The following is a 23,274-nucleotide window of genomic DNA, read 5'->3' as shown; positions in this document are numbered from 1 at the left end:
ATACATGGATTTTTGACTGTGCTGGGGGTCAGCATCCCTACCCTCATTGTTCAAGAGTCAACTGTATTCCAATTCAAACTATGGCATAACTGCCAAAGAATGATATTCTGCTCTGAGGCAGACTATAAGTGGGAGGTAGGAGGAATATCCTTCATAAATGGTGCATCCTATAAACACCAGTCAACAATTTAATAACGCAATATGATTATTAATTCACCTACATGAAAAATTCCTATAATTAATATAATGTTGTAAATGGCTTCTATTGATAGATAAGAAAAACTGATTGCAGCATACATTTCGTTCAGACAGAATATTTTCCCCATGGGCACGTGTGCTCTCCCCAGAGGCTATAAAATAATGTATTTTAATTTTAAACTGCCTCTATTGGACCGATTGTTTGGAAATTACACACACCCTTTAAAATGAAAAACAAAAGGTATTTAGAATGTAGTATCAGTCAGCTTATATTTTCAGGAAATCAACAATTAAAACATTAATCTTTAACTGGCACTCCTCTTTCCTTAGTTAGAAATCTAACTACCCACTGGAGATCAGCAATGCTTATAAAGGAATTCATGACACTTTTTCTTTCCCAAAGTGACAAAGGAAAAAGAGCATCCTGTCATAACAAACAGGATCTAGTCTCAGATGTAATTTATGACACGAGCGTAGTTTAACATGCACTCGTGGTTCTGAACCTCAGTGTTTTTTGTTCCTGTTGTCATTTTTTTTTCTTCTCTGCTTCCCACCCCCTGCATTATTAAGACCAAAGAAAGGGCAAATGATAACTTTATATTAAGGTTGCAAGAGGTCCTCAAGTTGGCCAGAAGAGTAATTACCAGCTGGAGGCCCATGGCGATCACCCGACCCTTCTAAAAGGAGAAAGGGTGTTCTGACATTGAGGTCAGGTGATGTGATTAGGTGGAAACCCATTGCTACCCTTGTAAATGCAGCACTCTGCCTTCTCAGAAAGACTCCATTGTCCCTTTACTACCTTTCTCAGTAGTTGGGGGAATAAAACACGCACACACGCGCGCACACACACACACACACACACACACACACACACACACTCACACACAACAGAACAGAGAAAGGGAAACAAAAGGTTATTAAAATGCAATTTATAGACATAAAATGGAATTAGAGATGACATTTTAACGGTGGACTTCTTGGGAGCTGAGGGAGGGAGGGAGGCATTATTAGATTTGCTCAGCTTGATGAAGAACCGATGACTAAGATGTCAGTTCCAATTTATTTTTCCTCATTTAATTCTGTTTATTATTTTAACCGATAATTTTCCTAATGCTTTAAAGTTCTTCCTTTGCATTTTGCTCATGCAAATAGAGCATTTCAGTCTAATTGAACAAATCCATACTAATCAGTGTGCAAATAATTGTGATTCTGGGAAGCCGAGTCGTACAGTGAGAGCCCGTGGCACTAACGCCTTCCGATGTGTGTCCTGTTATGGGACACTTGGCCTGTAGATGGCAACAGAGGACTAGTTACCGAGTAGCCAACTCCGTGGACTAAAACAGAAGTGCAGGACTTCATATGACTCCCTGAGGCAAGGGTACTTGGATTCTTTTTTTTTCTTAAATGAAACGAAACGCACCTTTTTTAAAGATTAAAATCTCACATCGTTGTTCCACGAACACCCAGATAGCCTAGTTTATAATCAGAACCCCCAGTCCTCCAAGCAGTTTTTAGTTTAAACGTCTGGTGCCCCGGCCTGTTTTTGCCATGCCTTTGTGAATTCAGAAGTAGAAACTGTCAGCACAGCACTCTCGGGCGTCTCTCTAAAGAAAGGTGTGCGTGTTGCCTCCTCTCGTGGGCAGAATGGGCGAGTGGGTGTACCGCATGGGTATTGTTTTCAAGTTTGGGGATTGAACCTTTTATTCCTAGGTAGCCAAAGCCTAACATCTTATTCCAGGATGAACAACTTTGAGACCTTATCCTGTCTTCTATTTATTGTACCTTTGGTTAATCTTAAGCTCTTGACTGTACATATGCATTTTTAATATACACTGAAAACTATTTTTCATTTCATTTTATTTTCTGTATTTTCATAGAGAAAACTTACTGTTTTATATTATATCTTTTTAGTTCAGAAATGTAATTAAGATTCACCTTTAAGAGTAGTTCTGCTTTCCAAGATTAACTCTTCAAGAAAGAATTCCAAATCGCTGTGATTTGTGAGGGTTCCTGTCATCTTTTATTTCATATTTACGAAGCCCTCAAATTTAAGCCTGATGGGGTAAGATGGGGAGGAGGGGGTCCGATATGCTTTCTCCTAGGTGGCTAAAACTGATTTCAGTACTTCATTTAACTGTGAAGCATTTTCCATTCTATGGCATATGAAGAGGTGTTTATATCTTTTGAAATTGAGAGGACATTATTAAATGTGCATTCAAAACCTTGTCTGACAAATTAGATCTATTCTAACAAATTGGCCTCCGAGATATTCATGAGGGATTAGTGTTTTTTCTTGCCTTTTTATTTTCAAGGTGCAGATTTAGGGTATTAGCTAGTTACCCTGCAGAAGAGGCATCGTAACTATATATGAATATATAGTCAATGAAGAAGAGCTTGGTCTGGAGTCGTTAATTCTTTAGCACAATGTCGATCCACTGAGTTGCCCCCATTTCTCTCTGCTCAGCTGGACCACGGGTTTACCATCAAGAGATCAGGGTCTTTGGACTACTACCAGCAACCAGGAATGTATTGGATAAGGTATGAGATGGTGCAGCTCAACAGTCAGTGTTTCCATGGCAACGTGCTGGCAGTCTCCATTAACCAGTTCCTTCAGTGGATAAACATGCTTTTGATTTGTTATCCAGTCCATATGCTGCTTTATCAGTTTCATTTTAATCTTGATTGAGATGCCACACCCCCTCATTCCTTTTTTTCACCCATTATTCACACTGACATTTGCCAGCTTTCTTTCCATTGCACATGCTCAGTATCAATTTTCCTTACAGTTAAAAGGACAGTATATTTAGTGTTAATGCCAAAGCCTTTTCTTGATGTTGCTAATTAAAACAATGATTACCGGTGCTCTTCTGTCCCTAACAAATGGAAGAACAATAGTGCCTTAGTGTACGTTCTATAGAAGTATATACTGTCATTTTAAAGTCATCAAGCCCAACCTTGACCTTATTAGATGGATGAAACAATGCATTTACACGTTAGTAGTAGAAGCTTCTCCAAGTATAATGAGCTATAGAATGCATTGTGTGTGTTGGTAAGCTTGTGTTTTCAAATTCTCCACCTTTTTGTTTTGTTTTGTTTTCGTTTTATTGTTACCTCTCTCCCCCTGGAAATCCCTTTATGTACTAGCTATTGCATGAATTTATTTTTCAATATTTTGTAACTGTCAGATTACTTAGCCGGCTTATCTGCAGAAGCAAAGGGACTATGTATGGGAGGTATCGATTTTTTTTTTTTTTTAACTGGGCTAAGAATTCTATCCAATCATTTTCTATTCTAGTCAACTGCCCTGGCATTTCCTTCAAGGGGCATTGTTTGTGTCTCTTTAAGTTATCCACAGGCAGGATGGTTTTTGATGATTTGGAAATTTTACTCTGAGAAGTCCCAGGGAACTTTTCTCCTCCATCTCGATGTTTCTGAAATGATCTCCAGGTAAAGCTCCACATCTTAGTGTTTGCTAGGAAAAATTCCAGGGGTTTTGGTATTTGTTTCCATCAAGTGATGGAGTCTATCTGCAGAAATGTAGCTACCTGATGTTTTTTTCATGCATCAGACTACTAAATTTTAGAAAACAAGAAATATATGTGTGTGTATATCTATCTATCTACATAGATAGATAGATATAGATATAGATATAAGATATACACCCACACAATATGTAATTTTAACTCCCAATTAATTATTCCTAATTTTTACTTCTACACTCAAAACAAAGGGCTTAAGAAAGCAGTAAAGGGCACACTTTGACAAACTATCCAGTATACTAAAGTCATGATAGTTTCCAAGTCTGTTTAAAGCAGGAAAACACCTAAACTTAAATGAATGTTTTAAAATCAGTTTTACGTCGAAGGCTATTTGTGTCTTCTAGACTGATATGCGTGCAGGAATTACACGCAACCTTTTTATTTACTTAAGTAAATTAACTTTATATGTATAGAAAGAACTCTGTTTTATTTCTAACCTTTTTGGGGGGGGGGATTAATCAGGATTTACCTTTATGCAGACTCTTCTGTTTGACTTTTTAATGTAGAAAATGGTCTCTCCGGCTTTTACTTTTCACTGAAGGATAATCTGCATTCAGAAGGGTGCACATATCATGAATTCTCACGAGCTGAACACGCCCCTGTAAGGGCCCCCAGGTCGGCACAGAACATTGCTAGCACCTCTGGAGATTACCCGCCTCCACCTCAGGGCCCTTCCAGGAGGGTCACGTAGCCCCAAGGGTAAACACTGACCTGGACTCTATCCACGTTAATTAGCTTTGCCTGGTTTTGTACTTTATATAAATGGAATCACTCCATGCTCTGCCCTTTTTGTTAATTGTGTGCCTCCTAACCTCAGGCATAGTAACCAAATATATATGATATATATATCATATATTGTATAAAGTTGATATACAATTAAAAATAGGCGTCAAATATGCCTAATTACAGTTGTGCATACTGGTACAACACACACTGCACATATAAATTAATCTGATTTCAAAAAGAAAGCTCTGGGAGATTCCGTTGCTGGATTTGTGAGATTAGGGGTGGGAGCAAAATGCCAAGTAAACACAATAATTAATAAATGTAGCCAAGTATAAAAAGGCCATTTGACTAAAATCCTAGTGATGGTTCCCATCAGCAGACAAAATGACACATCCCTGAATAATGGGCAGGAGCAGATGGGAGATAATCTCTTTTTTCTTCCACACATAAACTGCTCTGTTTTCCAGCTGGGGGCAGTAACAACAATGTTTATAGTTAATGTTGGAGTAAACAGCACACCCAGTATGTAAAGTTAAATTGGAGAAACGAGGCTAAAAACTCATCGGCATATATGCTTAATTAGGAAGTTTTATAATGCCATTTAGCCTCAGAACGAACACACTCTCCTCACTGATTGCAAATGCTTGCCTTTTATCTCCATGAAGTAGGAGCATTTGTCTAACCACGGTGGCAGCCAACTTCCAACATAAACAATCATTAGAGGCAAACATCCCCGCTCCCAATTGTTGTGTTTACAAGTGCTCATGGCTGTTTTCACTTCTCTGAGCATAACACTTGGGAGTCGGGGTTGCTTTTTTGTAAAGCAGCTCGCATCAGGGCATGGGCTAGAAAAAGCATCTCTTCGGGGTGCCCAGAATTGCCATGTCCTTTGTAATAGGCTTTTTGGTGATGGTAGAGAAATGGTGGGGGTCCGCTTTCCTCTTTCTCTCCTTCATTCTCTTGCCTCTTAATGGGGGAGCTGCTTCCAAGCTGTAACCAGGGGAGCAGTGTCCTCCTTGGCCCATTTTTCCAGGAGTCCTTGGTCCTGTCACCTTGAGTCCAGGGGGGACACTCCCCGAGGAATGAGCCGTTGAGGCCATTCCACTCCCTCATGGCCTTACCGTGAGCCGCTGGAAACCACTTACATCTCGTTACATTGTCCCCTCCTGAAAATGCGTCCTTATCCAAGGGGGATGTGGTCATACACATTCTGTGCCTCTCTCAAGTGAAGCTGTCACTGTGGCAGGTGCTATGGCCAACAACACACGGAGAAGAATCCTGCATCTTCCACACGCAGAACAAGGCAACAGCCAGAACGTGGTAACCCGATTAAACAGAACAAATATCCAAACAAGACGTAAGCTGAAAATGCTAGATAAGATAAAATGTGGAGGTGAGCTAGGACAAAAGGGTGGTTGAGTTCCCAGGCATGACGTGACTAAAATGTGCATATTGGATTCAAGCACCATCCTGAAACAGTGAGTAATGAGGCAGAGCGGTGGCAGCCAAGCGCAGTCTTTGCAAGGCTATTAAATGCTGTCATGCTCGGCTCTTAAAAGGAATGGGGTCAGTTAAATGCATCTTGCTTGCTGTAGGTTTGAAAGAAGAGTTCCCATGAAAGCCAGAGAGGAGACCCCAGCATGGTGTCTGAAGGGCTCCCAGGCCAGCCTCCGCCAGCAGCTAAATGCCCACCGCAAGTTCCATGCATTGCAGGTTGTTTCCCTGCGAGTTGCCTTGGCCTTCCTCCACCGTGGAGAGAGTGCTCCCCAGTGAGTGTCAGAGCACTGGCAGAAGGAGGAGCAGACGCCTCCGTTCCAGCAAGGGACTAACCACCCTACTCCACGCCAGTCCTGAGACTCTGTAACCGAGGGTTTAACACGTAGGGAAGGCATAGATTTAAACTTCAAACCACCCAAGCTGTGATGACAGAGAAAAGGATAGGGAAGTAGGAGGTTTGGTTTTGCAACTGTACCTGGATGTTAAAAAGTGAAGCCGAGACGCTCAAAAGATGGGCAGGACTGTAGGCCCACCAATGGTATTCAAACACAGGAAGCGTGAGACATACGTGTTATTTCGCCGAGTCCAACAGGGGGCTCACTGTTTGAGATTTTGTCTTTTTATTTTCAGAGGCCCCCTAAGAGAGGAGGTCAACAATATCTCTCTGTCTTTAGAAATATAACATACTTAGTATTAAAATGAGAAGTTGCCATGGCATCCCAAGACTTACTGATTGGGTATAAGGTGAAGTGAGATTTTAAACTTCTCTTGACATCCTCGATTGTTCAGTATTGATCGAAAATATCATATTTATTTTTGACCTTGCTTCAGAATCTCTTTTCCTCTTTTTGTTAAAAAAAAATCTACACTCTCCTACGTATTTATTCCTGCCTCCTTTGACTCCAGATGTTCCCCAGTGATGTTTGCTGATACGATATAGATTTTATTTGGTGTAAGTATGTAGGAAGAATAGTCATGAAGAACTTAATCCATAAGTATTGACACACTGTTATTCTATTAAGAAAGAGTGTAAATGTCCATCTGCTGAAGCCAGACAATTCTCAAATACATGCAAGCCACTTGACACTTAGAGAAACCAAAAAGTCCTGAAAATTGAGATGTAATGAACTTGGTTAGAGATTGGCAGAACAGCGTGTAGAGAGTTGATGACTTTGCTGTTGGGAAGGACTGGTTTGGGATCCAGCCCACTGCACTTCCCGCAGTGTGACCTTAGGCACGTTCCATGTTTTTCTCTGATTTTCAATTTCCCCATCTGTAAACATGTGAAGAGTATTACCAACCTCCCAAACCTGTGGCCAGGATTGTATGAGCTGCCTGTGCTAACGTGCCTTCACAGACCCCTGCCCAAAGGAGGAACTCAGAAAACATTGCTTCACAGGGTTCCTCTCATTTCCAGGAGAATATCTTGCACTCAACATAGCAGACAGATCTGCCTGAGAAAACCGATCTCGCTGCAGATCAAAGCATACGCTATTAAAGTAGAACCATGAGCATTTTTGATGCTCTGATTGGGATAGACTGCCGAGTAACTTATATTATTCATGAGCATTTGTGGCATTAAGTGATACTTAAAGTACTCTATTGCCAAAAATCCTCATGAAGTATAAGTTTTAAATGTTACTCTCCGGGACAGAGATTGGCACACTACAGCCATTGGGCCAAGTCTAGCCCACTGCCTATTTTTGTAAAGAAAGTCTTATTGGAACAAGGCCACACACATTCATTTATAAATTGTCTATGGCTCTGTTTGCCATACAGTGGTAGAGTTGAATACTTGGGTCAAAGAATCGTATGGCCTGCAGAGGCTGAAATATTAACTCTTTGGCCTTTCCATAAAAAGTTGTTTCACTCCCATCCTAGGGGGAAAATATTTCTAAGTTAAAAGGTACCATCTGGTGGGGTTGTTAAAAACTGTATCTCTACCACCTACTGGAATGTCTGGCACATAGTAGGCCCTCAATAAATGTCTGTTAAATCAATGAATAAATGATTGAACTGTATAATAAAGGGACCATTAATATAGAAGAACCTTAATTTTGAGGATAAACATGTTTTTGAAAGATTTGGAATATATTAAAGTTTGGACATTTAAATTACGTATGAGATGCTCTAGGATAGCATTCCATTTACAGCAACCTGAGAGGAAGTCTTTCAGTAAAGCTAAAAAGTTGTTTTGTAGTAAAAAGAAATACCCATAACTTACCTGCTTAGTAATTTCTACATTTCCATAGGTTTTCTTAAGGTTAATTATGGCTGTGGTTGTGCTTTGGGTTACTAGTATGATGAAGGGAAAACAAGATGGCAGATCAGTTTAGCTTCTCTTATGAGAAAATCAGGGTCTGTAGGGCAGAGGGAGCACATGGATTTTGTCCTCTAGAAGCCTAAGCTCAGCAAGTGGCTGTAATTTTAACCCTCCAGTGAGAGGCCATCAGAAACCCATTCTAGAGAGCAGGGACAATTTGGGATTCCACTAAGAACAGACCAGCAAGAGGAGCCTGTGTTTAAGAAAGGTGGTGGAGAAGCATCTGGGCAGTTCTGCCTGGGGCAGGAAGGAAATAACACTGAAGAGTCACACCTAGGAAGTAGCTTAGAAGGCTACTAGGTTTCATTCCATGAGGCAACCTTTTGCCATTTCAATAGGGCAATACCGTGTCGTATATCCAGATCTGGGGCGGCACCTGGCAAGACCCCAAACAGATATGAAAGCAGAACAAAACAGAATCATAATAAGCACGACAGAAAGCCAAATGAAACGAGGAAGGTGACTATCTCAATCGATTTGCCAGTTTAATTTTACTAGCAAGCAAAACATGTCCAAAGTGGCGAGCAAATCGTAGCTCAGTCCCTACAGAGTGAGGGCGAGCAAGGGAAAGGGTTCCTGAGATTAATGCCCCAACAGCTGCATCCTCAGTTTAGTCTCCTTGGTAGTATGAATAATGGATGGGCTAAAAGGCAAAATGCACAATAATGTTCTTTTATTAATGAAATGAAGACTACTTGTGATGGCTAGCAATAAATTAAGAAAAGCAAAAACGGAAAATCAGTCAACGTTTGCCTCTGAAAAATGCTGTTACTTAAATCCAATAATTATGCCATGACACAAAACATTGCCTCACAACTTAAATGAGGTTCATCTCTTGCAAGTCCTGCCCGTGTTGCAGAACAGAATTATTTTTGATCCATAGACTGCAAAGCCTATTGTTTGCTAAGAGAAAAACATAAGCCATTAGAGTAGATTGATGGTGATATTAAGCATATTCATAGTATTTCATAGGTGAAAGTTTCCCTAGGGATCATGCACTGTATCTCCCTTTCCATCTATGGGCCTCAATGTGGTTAAGAAACATGTCCAAGGACACATAATTAGCCGAGCTAGGACAAAAAGCTAGCTCTCCTGACTTACCCCAATTGCTGCTTCCAAGCGGATTAAGCTAAAGCTACCCGATAAGACAAACATTACAGAGATACGGGTGATGCAGACTGGCAAAAACAAAGCTAATGTTCTGGTTCATATTCTTGATCCATTCCTGACTTTCCTCCTCCATGCTATATTTTCCCTTCAACGTTTCATAGATATGCTAGATGGATATGGCCTCTATATTTATGCTGATTCCCAAAAGTAACATCAAAAATAAAGATTTAAAATATCTGAGTGCTATGAGGGGGATAGTATTGTTTCATTGTAACAGAAGAGGCCAGTGACCGAGTTCATTAGCTCTGTCTGTTGTTGGAATATATTTCTTCAGTAATAGGCAAGCGCTGTCTTTTATTCATGCATGCTTGGTATTGCACCAGACACCAAAATCTGATGGATGTTAATTTCTCCAAGACTTCCAACTACTGTGTGTATAGCCACCTGAATTGTTGAGGTCACTGGCATTGTTTTACCATTCCTTAGTTTTCACACTTGATCCAGCAGCTCCCAAGGACACTGTGATAATCAAGAACTTACAGTCTGAGGTAGTATTTCTTCTGTGTAGGACAGGTTTATATCGGTTTCTCCTTATCATTTTATACGGTCATCTATGTGTACTGTTTGCCAGGATCCCCCAGTACGCTATTATTTAGCTGTAACTCAGTACACAGGATAGCAGTTGTTATTTGGTACATATTTTAAGTAACTAGATTAGAACTTCATATTTGGTTACTACCGGTCAACTCCAGAATCTCAAGAGATTTCTTGCTCACCTCTAACCTGTGGTAATTAGCACCAAAATGTGATAATGCAGGCTTCAGATTCTCTTATGAGTTCTTAACAAAGTGATAACTTACTGAGGAGACACTTGGGAATTCTACTGCAAGGCCGTTCATGTCGGTTCTAACAAACCTACAAACTGAGCAAAATAACTAATAGAATAATAAATCTGTTAGGAAGTCTTAAGTTTTAATGGAACGTCCAGGCTCTACATGAGGACAAACTTCCCTTACAAAGACAGGCATTAAGGAGAGACCCTATTTGCTTGATACTGGGAATTTTGGTAATTGATAAAGAGGAAAGCAGCCTGCCAGAAATCATTGAAAGGGACCAGAATTTAAATTTGTGATGCAGCACTTAAGGGGAAAAGTGGTGTTTTGAATGCTTTTTGGGGGGAGAAATAAACTGGCAGTTGGACTGAATATATATTGTGTAGCAATAACTTTTTAAAATTATGGAATAGCACATTGTTCTGTTATCTTGGTGAATTCATCTGTTTTGTACTACAAATGGAGTCTACAGAATTCGAGTGTAAAATTTGAACTGTCATACTATATATTTTTAAGTTTATTTATTTATTTTGAGAGAGAGCGGGTGAGCAGGGGAGGGGCAGAGAGAGAGAGAGGGAGAGGGATATTCCCAAGCAGGCTCTTTGCTGAGCCTGATGCTGGGCTTGATTTCATGAACTGATCTCATGAACCATGAGATCATGACCTGGGCTGAAATCAAGAGTGGGACACTTAACTGACTGAGCCACATAGGTGCCCCAGACTACATATACTTTAGACACAAGTTCATTTTATAGCCACAATTAAAATTCTAAAGCTATGATAGATGACAGTTCACCATGTTTTACCATCAGTTTACCATGACGAGAATTTTGCAATAAGTGGTTGTTGAGTAGATAGATAATGATATGAGTGTGAGAGAATATTAACTTTATGTCACATAACCATTTGATCATGCTGTATCCTTAAATATTAACTTGTGATGCTTTTAAGTTCTTACTCTTTTGTATTATAGAGTTGCTTTTGTATTATAGAGTTCCATTTTTTTGGTTGTTATTCAGAAGGCACATAATCATCTAAAATAGTTTAATCCCCTATTGAGAAATATTTAATATGTTTCTAATATATGTGCCACAGTCGCTAGGCATTCTGGAAAATGCAAAGAAGTTTCAGATTCTACCATCGAGATTTGAGTTTGATCAAATCTCAGAACATGGATAAATTTGAGTGGACAGGAAGGAGGAGAAGTAATGTCAGATAGGTGAGCACTTGAGCCAAGACGTAGGGCAAGAATGATTGAAGCGTACTCAGAGACACATCAGTTAGGACTTCTTTAATTGCAGGTGACTAATACCCAAACCAAACTGGCTTAAACAAAAAAAGAAATTTATTATTTCATCTAATCTGAAAGGTTCCAAGGTTGGGTCTGGCTTCAGTGATGGATGGATTCAGCACTCAGCCATGTCATGGTTTCTTTCCATCCCTCCACTCTGCCTCCCTATGTTGCCTTTAGACTGGAGCTTCACATGGTACTAGGAGGTAGGAAGCAGCTCCAAGCCCACCATCCTTCCACAATTGGGATTCATTATAAATGTGAAATTCCAGTGAAAACCTTCTTGCGTCCTATTAACTGGCTTGGGTAGCCCTGCTGAGCCAGTTGTGGATGTTGGGCAGTGCACTAGGCTCATGGTTGCTCCTGGGTCACAAGCCCATCCTTGTCCCACTTTCAAAGATGGGACTATGGTCATCTTCACTGGAACCACACAGTACAGGAGCAGGGCACATCGAAAGGGAAACTGAGGTATGGTTAACCGTAAACAGAGTAAATGGAAACTGTGCAAGAAAATCAAGTGTCCGCTAATGGAGAACAGTAAGTCTGCAGGTAACTGAGTAATTCCAAAAATGAGACCCTGGAAGTGTGTCCTGTAAACACATCGTGAATGTTAGGACGAGAAGTTGGGCTTTATGAGGAATTATAAATAAATTGGACCTGGGGATAATTGACCTGTCAGCTATGTGCAGGATGGACGGGGGCTGGGTACTTAACAGGGGAAATAATGTGACCTCTGTTGTACTTTCCCATATTTCAAAAGCTGCAATATTTGCAGAGTATCTATTGTGTGCTGTGAACTGTGGAGAACACAGAGAGGATGCCCAAGACTTGATCTTGCCTTCCAAAGAGTCTACAGTGTGGCAGGGAAGACCGTGAGTTAGAGGTGATTGTGATATAGTCAGGGTGCACAGCAATAGCAAAACTTAGGCTTCATGGAACACAGACAAGGAGGATGTTAGTAAAATGAACCACAGTCATGGAGCTGGAAGCAGAGTGAGCAGGAACCCAGGGAAGCAAGGCCTAAAGACAGTCACCCCCATCTGGAGCATCTTTGAGAGCAAGTTGTTTGGGAACCCCAGTCATTAGTTGTGTAGGCCTTGAGAATATTACAAGGACGTGGGTGGGTAGGAAACTGCCTTTGTGTCATCAGATACAAGCCTCCCTAGGGGTTTACAGGCCCGGAGTGGGTTTGTACATGCTCGCTGTCCCTGAAACAGAGGGCTTGTCAGGCCAATCAGCATGGGAAAGCCCTGGTTTTTAGCCCTTTGATGCTGCTTGTGGTCAGTGTTTTCTCCCCAGCTCATTCAGGTTGGAAACAAAGAAAGAGTGAGCTACTGGCACGTGGTGGCTCCATTTCATTCTGTTTCAACAGACTTCAGAGTAATTGGGAAGAGTTTTCTTTCTCCTCCTTCTGCACTAGGAGAACTGAGTGCTGTTCCTAGTTAGTGATGCGATTCAGGCAAGTCTCTCCACATGCCTGGGCTTCAGTTTCCCTGCTTATAAAGGCAAAGCATTGGACAAAGACCGCTTTATGAATTCTCTTTCCATTCTAAGAGTCTATGAATCCAACAGAAACAACCATCCCACCTTTATTCCGTGACATGTGATCATGACATGATAGATTTCTAGAAAGAACTGCTCTGAAGTTCCTGGTTAGTGGCGCAACTAAAAGCATGGGAGCGTTTGAGCACCAGGGTTCATCTACCAGGACAAACATTTAGAAGACTGCTAACTAGAGAAAGTGGCAGGAGTGGCGAGACCTGACCGGTTTTAAAGGGGCCAGGGCAAGGGTTCTCCAGGCAGAACGACGAGTAAGGGAGAGAATATGGCTGCCCTTGAAAGGATCTGGAGAAACGCAAGTGAGAATAAAGGGAATGGGATCATCCAAGCACAGGCTCAACATTGAGTGCCACCAGCCTCTGCATAGACTGACTTGCAGGATTTATGGAGAAATGGCCCATTTCAGTGACTGCAGCCGAGAGCATGATTTGGAGTAATTGAGTAGATTATGAGGAGATGAAATACATATGGAGAAAGTGGCGATGAAAGGAAGAAGGAAGGGAGAGTGCCCTGAGATGAGTTCTGATGGGAGCTTGGTTTTGAATGTTTTTCTCTGACCTGCAGTTACTTAATTTTAAAATTGTAAGAGGGGTCTGGGGGAAAGCCTTCATTTCAGAGCATCTCAGCCATTTAAAAAGCATTTGCACATCTTACCTAGGGCAATTCTGGGCCAGCAGGAAGGGATTATTACTGTTGCTTACTTAACTAAGAACTGAGTAAATCGTTTACACAGCCAGTGACGGACAGAGCAGGACTCAAAATTCCTGACTACAATCCCAATGTGCTTTTCGTCTCCACACCAGAAAGTCTCAGTCCACCAGTCAGTATGTAGTCCAATGCCAATGACTTTTTCTTTCTCAAGAAGGTAGGAATAGAAATATTTTTTATGACCAAGAGGAGAGTTTATATTCCTCTTGGACTAACTACAGAATGGTTTTTATGTAAGTCAGACTAAATAGACGTCTACTTTTTTTTTTACAAACATTCAAATCTACACAAACAGAACATTTTCAGTTTGCTTTGAAAGCAAAATACCATGTGTCGTAACTTTACCATGTTTTAAATAAAGTTAGGAATTTGGGTTTATGATGCTGAAAATATCATAAAGTCGGTGGGTAGAAGACCAAAAACTATATATATATATATATATATATATATATATATATATATATATCCTTAAAAACTCTGCAAGTAAAGGAATCAAAGGTGGATGTTTCAACAAACCAGTTATTGAATCATTGTGTTAACGATCTAGTGAAAGGAGAAGTGAATTATTCAGGTTTATCTTCCTCATTGATTTGTAACACTGCTCTTCAGTATGTGGGTAGTTTTTAAAGCAGAGCAGTTCAGCCTAACGAAGCCATTTACTGTACTGGTTCCTACACACTGGCACTCTTTTGCTCTTTATTACTTCATTTTGGAACTTTGATTGCCCTATTTGAGATCTAAGATTGCTCTAATGCTGCACCGCAATTGTATGAGGGGCTTAGTTTTCACTTTGTTCTCAGAACCAGGCTGGCTATAAATTTATCTCTGTTCTTTGAAGAAGCTAACAGTAAATTTTCAAGAGGAAAAAATGGTGGTACATATCCCTACAGAGGAAAAGTAATCTCTTAAAAGCAGAATAACCTCCAGGCTACATCCTTTTAAAGAGAGACTTTCAAACCAGGATGCCTTCAACTTTTATATGTCGTCTATATTTTTCTTCAGGCTTTGTACCTACTCTTCTGCTCTCTGTGTAAGGTTTCTCTGTAATGACCCCATTCCTCCCCACACCCTTTAAATCTGTAATGAAGTCATGCGTTCCCAATTCTGATGTCATAATAACTTCCAGAGCTGCGGCTGGGTAGCACATCCTGGAGATCATCTGAGGTTTCATCAGGAAAACGAGGCATAGAGACCCGGAATTGGAATACCTACAAAATCGAATCTCTGTTTCATAAATTACCACATACTGCAATGAAAATGAACTTTGTGAAGTTAAATCCATGGGAGGGTTTCCGTTTGGTTTAATTGCACTCAAAGCAGTTCTCCATTTCAGGCATCGGTTTCATTAAAATGAAACCGGTCCTTCCCAGAGATTCAGCCACACTCCCTCATCAACAGATAATAAGATAATTTAGAATGAGGAGGTGCTAAAATAACAGGATGAGCTCGTGGCTCTGTTTCCATGTCTGACAACTTCATCACCTTTCATCTTTATTATACAGCCGCCCTGAGCTGAATGTTGATGAATGAGGCACGCCTGGCGTCCTCCCTTGTCAGACACACGGGCCTGGGGCTCCCATTTCCCAGGGGCGCTCTAGCCCGCCTGGGAGCCACCAAGGGGAATAGATGTGGAGCTAGGGGAAGGCTGGGTAGGGCTGGGAAGAGGTTGAACCCACGACATCATCCATCCTGCCTGTGCCTCCCCATGTCATGACCAGGCGCTCTAAGGAGCTGCATTTGCGGGGAGCAGAGAGCTCCCCGGCCGTGGTGGCTCTTGGCAGCCAAAGCGAGCCACAGTGGAACAGTTAAGCTGGCCAGCATCTTTTTCTGACCTCACCAAGTTCCAGAAAGTGTTTCTTTAGCCACTTCCTTCAGCCTAATTGTCCTCTTTCTCATTTTATGCCCCTGCTAGACCACCGCTCTTGATAAGGAGAGGCAGGTTTTCCGACGAAGACGCAACCAGGATGTGAAGAGCCGGTACAAGGCCCAGCCAGCTCCACCCGAACTCAACTCGGAATCGGAAGACTACTCCCCAAGCTCATCCGAGACTGTTCGCTCCCCAAACTCGCCCTTTTAAGAAGACCCTTTGACTCGAAGTCCTAGCTTAACCCTTTGAGACTCTGAGATTTTTTTCCAAATTTATGTAAAACGGTTTCATCTGATCTATCTAGCACTCAATGCTTGAATGGCGGAACAGAAAGCGTGTTTTCTGGTATCGTTGTAGCGATTTCTCTTGGCTCAATGAGATGACCACACGTCGTTTGCGAAGATGGCACCTTGCTGCTAACAGGGTCCTCAAAGGGTTAAGGCTAATCTGCAACTTTTTTAAACATAGAAGCAATGAATGTGTTCATCAGTCAAACTAGGATCTGCAGTATGTAATATAGCACATGTTAACCCTCTGAGTGCATAGGATTTGACGGAGAACCCCTGGGGAAATTTTCAGGCCTCTGGATGTGTACACACGTGTTTCTTGATTTTGCTGCAGATCAAGGGATGTTATTAGATGCTGAGATGTCCAGACGAGAAGGACATCTCGAACGATATCTTGCTTGTCGTTTTTTGTGGGTTTAGAATATAGCAGGCTTATAACTTAGACAGAAGACCTCTCTTTCACAATCCCATGATGAAAGGGACTTTTTTCACTCGAGGGATGACTGTCAGCTGCCGTGAGCCCTGCATCCCCAGCGGAGGCAGTTGGGTCTGAGACAAAACAGCCTGACCCCAGGAACTAGATGGCGCCCCCTTCCCCCAAATTCTCTCCGTGTGAAGACGGCCTGATGATGCCCCAGAAATGCTGCTTCCACATCAGCTGCTGCTAGTTCCAGCACAGACCCTCGGAAGTCACCATATCTCGTCTTGTGCTTGGTGAATGAGGGTCTGCCCGCTCAGGATGAGACATCTATAGGAATAAAAACAACTGGTGGGAAAGAGCAATAAATTGCCAGGTGCTCTATAGGGCTGGGGTTTCAGACAGAAAGAGGAAACAAGATCCTGTTCTTTTTCTTACCTGCTTTTCACACACTGCAGTCTTCATTGTGAAATCCGTGTAGAGTATGAAATCCATACACAGGAGTCCGGGGACACAGGGATACTAGAGGCAGGTGCTTTGCAAGGTGGCCAAGGAGAAAGCACAATCCAGAATGTTCAAAAAATGGGCTTTAAGAAATCAACCCATTGGTAGGAGAATTCCATGTGCACCTTTAGGTTACCTAAGTGCAGCCTCCCAGGAAGAACAGGATGAGGACCTACAAGGTACCCCTGAGAATAAAACTGCTGTTCCCCAAGATGACATTTTAATCCCACTGTCTTTAGCTGTCCACAGAGACATGTTTTTCTCCCTTTGGGCCAAGTCCTGTCTGAGACCTGCGTTTTCACTCCCGTTACCAAACCTTTCTCAAAACCCAGCCCTGTATCCCCCATGAGTTTCTTCTGGAATGTGTCCCATTTCAGAATGGGGACCTGCGGCTTCCAGTGTGTCACTGCAGTGCTTAGAGAAGAGGCTAGCCACGGTGTCTTGGAGACAGGGATCCAGCTCAAATGTCCTGCTAAGGTTTGCTCAGCAATGTGATCCAGGAGACAACCAGTGAGTGATGGCTCATGAAATTGGCAACTTATTGTCTCTGTTTTGAATATACTTCAGTATCTGAAAGTCTTGAAACTTGTAGAGTCAGTTCTTTATTTTCAAATAGACATTGGTCTTCAATTGCTGCTTTTCACTCTTCAACTCATAAAGTATGGTCTGTATTAATATATATTTTAAAACCACAACATGTCATAACTTTTGCAACGGAGTGTCCCCAATTTTTTGCTCTTCCACATTTTGGTTTATCTCTTTGGTCTGCGTTGTCCTGACATGTAAACAGTAGATTATTTATTGAGAATCCCCACCCCCGTTTGAGAGAGTTCTGGAATGGTAGCGTACTCGTCGCAAAGTAGCACAAGTCGGTTAGGTTTGGGATGGGGGAGGGGAGGACCGAATACCAGGAAGGGTGTTGGTGTGTAGGTAGATACCATATTAGTAAAATACCTTGAACCAGTCAGAAATTACTGCTTTCTCTAGACCTATAAAGCAAAGCACTATCCTGAGCCTAAAGAGGAGCTGTATAGGTTGGCCTCAACTTTAAATGTGTGAATATGAAGAATCCTATGGGCAGAGACCTACCTGTGATAGACCGTCACTTTCGTTTCTTTCTCTGAATTACTGTTTTTCCCATGGGAGTTACGTATATTGCTACAACCTCCATGTACAGAGCATACAGTGCAAGGCTCAGGCCTGTTTCCATCCAAGTCTAGGGGGACCGTGGACCCTGCAAAGCTGTGGAGTGTTTCCCGGCACACTGCAGAGCGGCAGCTTGGAGGAATGCAGGGCCCATTGAACATGGGGATCCCAGCGCATCGCTGTAGAATTTGAGTGATTTATGCTGAATAAACAGTGGAATGTGACCTGTCAAGTAGAAATATTGAGTAATCAGATGGAATGCAATCTTCAGCATTAAGCTATTGAGATTCTGAATGTCAGAGATGTACTCAGAGGGTTAACAGACAAGCACAAGGCATGCTGATTACATTGGTGTATCCAGACTGCTTTGCTTTTAGCCAGTGCTTTCTAATTTTTTTCACAACATTCTTGGGATAGTTCAAGTTTGAAATAATTAAGTGGTGGTGTTCTTTAAGGAATTTCTATAACCAAATTGATCTTATTTTCTATTTTACTTTATCATAGAATATATATGTACCATTATGGCAGTGTATCTCTGTAATTATCAATTTAATCATTGCCACAGTGTTTCCATATTTTTTTCCTAAGTATTTAATATAGCTCTTATGGTGGTGGCCTGGTGATGGGGACTGTCTTTCCTTTATTGATACATGACCAACCATATGGTATCTTCAAGGGAATTTTTAGATTCACCTTTTCAGTTTGGTAGTAGACTAATTAAAGAACTTCATGGCTTGCATCATGTAAATCATCTCTGTTAGATGAGAACTGTTCATATTGATGAACATATTTTTTCTCAACAATGTAGCAGAAATCATTTTCTTCATCATAATCAATGAATACGTGATTTGCTCCAATCATTAGCAGGAAAAGTAAGATTTCAGTCATTGAAAATGTTTTTACCGTAGCCCTCGCCTAACTTACACGTGGTGCATATTCAAATAAGCAGAGAAAAAAAATACAAATAAACTGCTGAAAACACTTGGTGTTTTGTATTCAGTGAGACCTTCTCGCAATGCCCAGCACCCCCATGGGTGGTGGTTAACAGGCCTGTCAGATATTGTTGAAAGAAGGCAATATATCCACGAATGAAGGCTAAAATTGCAATCCTTTACCCTTTGAGGCATATTTCAGTTGGAAAAAAAAAGAAAAGAAAAGAAAAGAAAAATTGGTTTAGCGTAGAGGGTCACAGAGCTACTGTGCGACCGAGGCTCAGGCACATTAAATCACGGTCGTTTGCTGACCAATGGCACCCATTAGACAACTCTGTACCCCACGCTGAAGTGCCATTGTGCTTGAGGAACAGCTTTCCTAATATTACTGCGTTGCTGCTAGCCCTTCTCAGGGTAAGGATCTGTCAGCATTTCCATGATAAACTTCTGTTTTCAAAGGTTTTTAATTTGACCATAAAAAGGTGCCCCAGGCTGAAGTTTGCTGTATAGGGCCTGCACCAAAGAGTGAAGGTTTCGCTTCCTTCTCTTTTCTGCCTAATTCTCCCCCAGAAAGGGGCAATGACAACAAAAAATTGGGTTGTGTCCCCTTCTTCACTGTAAGTTCAGAATTTTGGAAAGCACCAAGATCCAAGATGGTAGTTTTAATGTAATGATTCATTTGGATGTGGGTTTAAACAAAAATTAATGAGTCACCTGGCATATACTGTAGATAACATCTTTTCTATAATTTGTAAATTAATTTTTTAAACTGCTACATGATTTTTTTTTTTTTTTGGTCCAAAGACCTTTAAAAAACTTGAAGTTGGTCTGTTCAAAGGTTAGCCTTTCCTGCGTGTTGTCTGCCATTTCCATTAGGAGTTTAGGGAAAATACTCTCAGACCGACCCTTACTTTTTGCATGGAGTGATAGAGGGTCAGATATATGCTTCTGTTGGAGATATGGATTTCTTTATTTAATCATCACGAAGCCATTCTTGTCTGTTGGGGGAAAACGGTGATTAAAAGCACTTCCAAAATTAACATTTTGTCAGTTCAGATACGGTAAGAGCATAAATTAACACACTTTACACTTTTTTTGTTGTTTAAAGGCAAATAAATCAACAAAACTTGAAGACACTAAACATTTGATTACTGCAAATGTGCTTTAAAATTGGCTCAATGGTGCTTATACATAACACAGTAACAAATGGGGTTCCTAGGACTGTCAGAAGGAATCTTTAATTTGTATGTAATTACATACTTGAGGAGGAGGTGCTTTTAAGCCAGTCTTTTATTTTTTAATCATCTCAAATATGCAACCATCCATCTAGTAACATTAAGGGTCGTAAACTGGTGGGAAACAGGAAATTCAGTGTAGAGGCTTAGAATACCGAGGGTGAGAGTGGGGGGGGGGTTCTCTCCCTTTGGTTTTGTTGTTGATAGACTTCAACGCTGGAGCTGCGGTGATCATTTTTCAGTGATCGAGCTTCTAACTGGCAGGTGTTTTGATCATGAGGTTTGCAATATCTTGCCCTTGGAGACAAGAGAGAAACCTAGTTTCCTTCTTTTTCCCTAAAGGAAAAGCGATCTCTATAATTAAACCATACCTGTAAATTTCCTCAACATTCTCTTTTGGTCAGCTGAATGGAGACCCTTAATGTTGCTTTAATGTAAAATTGTATATTTTTGTCTGTGATATACTTTATTAATTTAAAGTAAATAATAGTTCTAAAAGCCTTCACTGTCGGTATTAAGAGAAAGTAGGATTTTAAAAGTGATGATAAAGATGCTATAATGTCAATTCATTCCAGTCCAATCGAATGTGGTAAGAAAAAGACCTTGAATAGTTCTCTAGGGACAATTTCTCACTTGCCATTGACATTAATCTTTGATGTCTGCTCAGAAAAAAATAAAAAGAAATTGAAACTGGTCCAAGGTTAGAGTCATATCCTCGATAACTATTTTTTTTTAATTTTATTAGGAAATTAATAATAGCCTTTTTCATTCTGGCTGAAAGAAAATTATTAAAGGATTAGTTGAGTGTGAAATTAAATAGTATTTTGCTCATGCATACTAAAAAGGTGGGCTAGGTACTTGATGTGTTTAAACAAGTTTCTGGAAGGTTTCAATTTGGTGCAAGAAAAAAATTCAATGTTTCCTTTGAAAATACTGAATTTATCAATTGCTGCATGGATCAGATGGCATAGGTTAATCTTTGAATTTCAGAATCTTAATGAAATAACTTTCAAACGATTTGTATCCGTGATTAAAGCTGGAATGAGATCAAATTTTTTCCCTAATCTCTCAGTTTAAGCTAATAAATGTAGGTTAATGTGGAATGAAATCATCTGTGATATATTATGTTTATTTATCAACTGAGCTTTTTTGATGTTGCCTGTTTTTATGTAAAACATGTTCTTAAAGTTAATAAAATAATAGTACTTGGTGTATGAACTACTATGTAATGCCCTAGCTGCAGCGTCCACTCTTCAGTTCCCTTTGTCATAATGGAGTAAAATTTCATTTTAGTTCAATTCATAATTGACACATTCAGTCCACGAAGGAATAACCCAGCTGTGTTCTTGGGGGGAATTCTCTCTATGCAAGGCTTTAAAAATTAGTCATGCGGTCAGAGTGTAGCTTTCCCACATGTCCCCCACAGCAGAGTGTATATTTCATGGGCATAATTCAAAAACAACTATTTCAAAAATGTCCCTTTTCATATATTACCTTCCTGCCTGGGCCAGTGACTTGGATAAACACAAAGAAATCAAATACCATTCAGCCCGATTTTATCCTTCAACCTACGTGCACAAGCTCTCCAGAGAAGAGTGTTGTTTTATCCGCTAACCTGTAATTAGCTGCCATTTTTATAGCAGTTTCCCATTAGGCATTCCATGTGCAATATTGACCTTAGTGAAAATTGCAAAACTGTGCAATGGAATAAAGTTCTTTCCCATGTTAGTTTTTCAATGCTAGGAGATTGAGAAGTCGGCCAGCAAAAGTGACTGCAGGTTCCCTGGTGTCCTGTGAAGGCGCCAGAATGATCTCCAAGCACTTGTAAAATTAGCAGTCACCTTCCCTGCCATCTACAGGCTGCTAAGGTGGCTACTGTTTTCCCTTTTGCTCCTCTGCAGTGAAATCACTGGGTCCTTTCTGGGCTTTTTGTGCAACTGCTGTAAAACAATAGCTAAAGTGATTGCTTCCTAAGGACCATTACCTTATTTTATGAGGCTGGAACCCCCTCAAAAAAACCTGCTATCAGAAAAATGGGCCCTGATGCAGAAACCTCAAACACCAGCCACTCTGGCGTTGAAGATGATAAAACTGCCATAGGAGGAAATTGGGAAAGAAAGGTCTCCCACGACTCCTCCGGAAGGATTGGTAGTTGGGAAGGCGGGGCTTCTGTACAGATAAGGAAGTTATGCAAATGGAGGTAAATGAGTAACAAGAAACGGGGAAAGAAGCATCCTGGGACAGTTCTTGTAACACCTCCTTCAACGGAAGCAAGGCTTTGCTGTATCTTAGAAGGTGGCTCATTCCCCCAGCTCCAGGAGGAGTACTGAGGGAAGATGAGGAACCCCGCCCAGCCAGCTGGACCAGCCAAATCCACGCTGGCCATCAGCACTGTGACAGATGTCCCTGCCAGCTTGCCTGCACATCCAAATCATTCATTCAAATGTTTCTTGAGTAAGTGCCAACAACACGGCACTTGGTTGGGGCTTAGGAAAGAAAAGGGAATCTCTGTTGTCCGTTTTGATTTTTACTACGGATCAGAAGACTTTAAAGGTGAGAAAATATGCCTCTAGCTGGAAGGTTTGGCATTTATTCTGGGGCTCCTGGTCCAGAGTTCGGACAACATAGACAGACACAGCCACATCCAGTGAGAGCTTGTGTTTATGGCAGCTTGGATTTTCTCACTTGAAGATGTATGTTTACCATCTGCCTGTTCTACGGTGCACACGCCCTGTGGTACTCTTGGCTTTGCTCCTGACCTCTGAAGTAGAAGACCTCCCAGAGTCCTCTCACCATCTGTAATTACCATGCAATTTTAAACCCTGTCGTAGACTGATACAAAACTGTGTCCATTTATTCAACAAGAATTGTCGAGTACCTACTGTGAGTGACGCGTTTGTGGGGGCTAAGACGAGCAAGTCAGAATTCCTGTTCATAAGACTCTCAGATCTAGTGAGAAACCTTCTACTTTGGATGTCCATGGATGGGGGAGACTGATTTATCACTCACAGATGGTGGAACACCAGTGTGTCAGGGGCACAGCATCCCTACCGGCCCGCGACTGGCCCTCTCAGCATGTGTAGACTGTGGCTGTCTGCAA

General features: G+C 41.2%; 1 protein-coding gene across 2 annotated transcripts in view; it reads left to right on the top strand.

Moving 5' to 3' along the window:
• The window catches only part of DCLK1 (doublecortin like kinase 1), a 352,049-nt gene extending 330,665 nt beyond the window's left edge, over positions 1 to 21,384 (top strand). Inside the window, exons 17-18 of one of the 2 annotated variants that reach the window (XM_047860734.1) lie at positions 2,663 to 2,736; positions 15,698 to 21,384. In XM_047860734.1, coding sequence (XP_047716690.1) covers positions 2,663 to 2,736; positions 15,698 to 15,755 — 132 coding nt within the window. In that variant the 3' untranslated portion in view covers positions 15,756 to 21,384. The remainder of the gene's footprint in view (positions 1 to 2,662; positions 2,737 to 15,697) is intronic. The other variant, XM_047860719.1, reaches the window with a different exon arrangement.
• Positions 21,385 to 23,274: the final 1,890 nt, after the last annotated feature.

This window comes from Prionailurus viverrinus, chromosome A1 (genome assembly GCF_022837055.1).
Source record: "Prionailurus viverrinus isolate Anna chromosome A1, UM_Priviv_1.0, whole genome shotgun sequence".
NCBI lineage: Eukaryota > Metazoa > Chordata > Mammalia > Carnivora > Felidae > Prionailurus > Prionailurus viverrinus.
The sequence above is the reverse complement of the archived record's forward strand: the minus strand, read 5'-3'. Positions and strand labels throughout refer to the sequence as shown.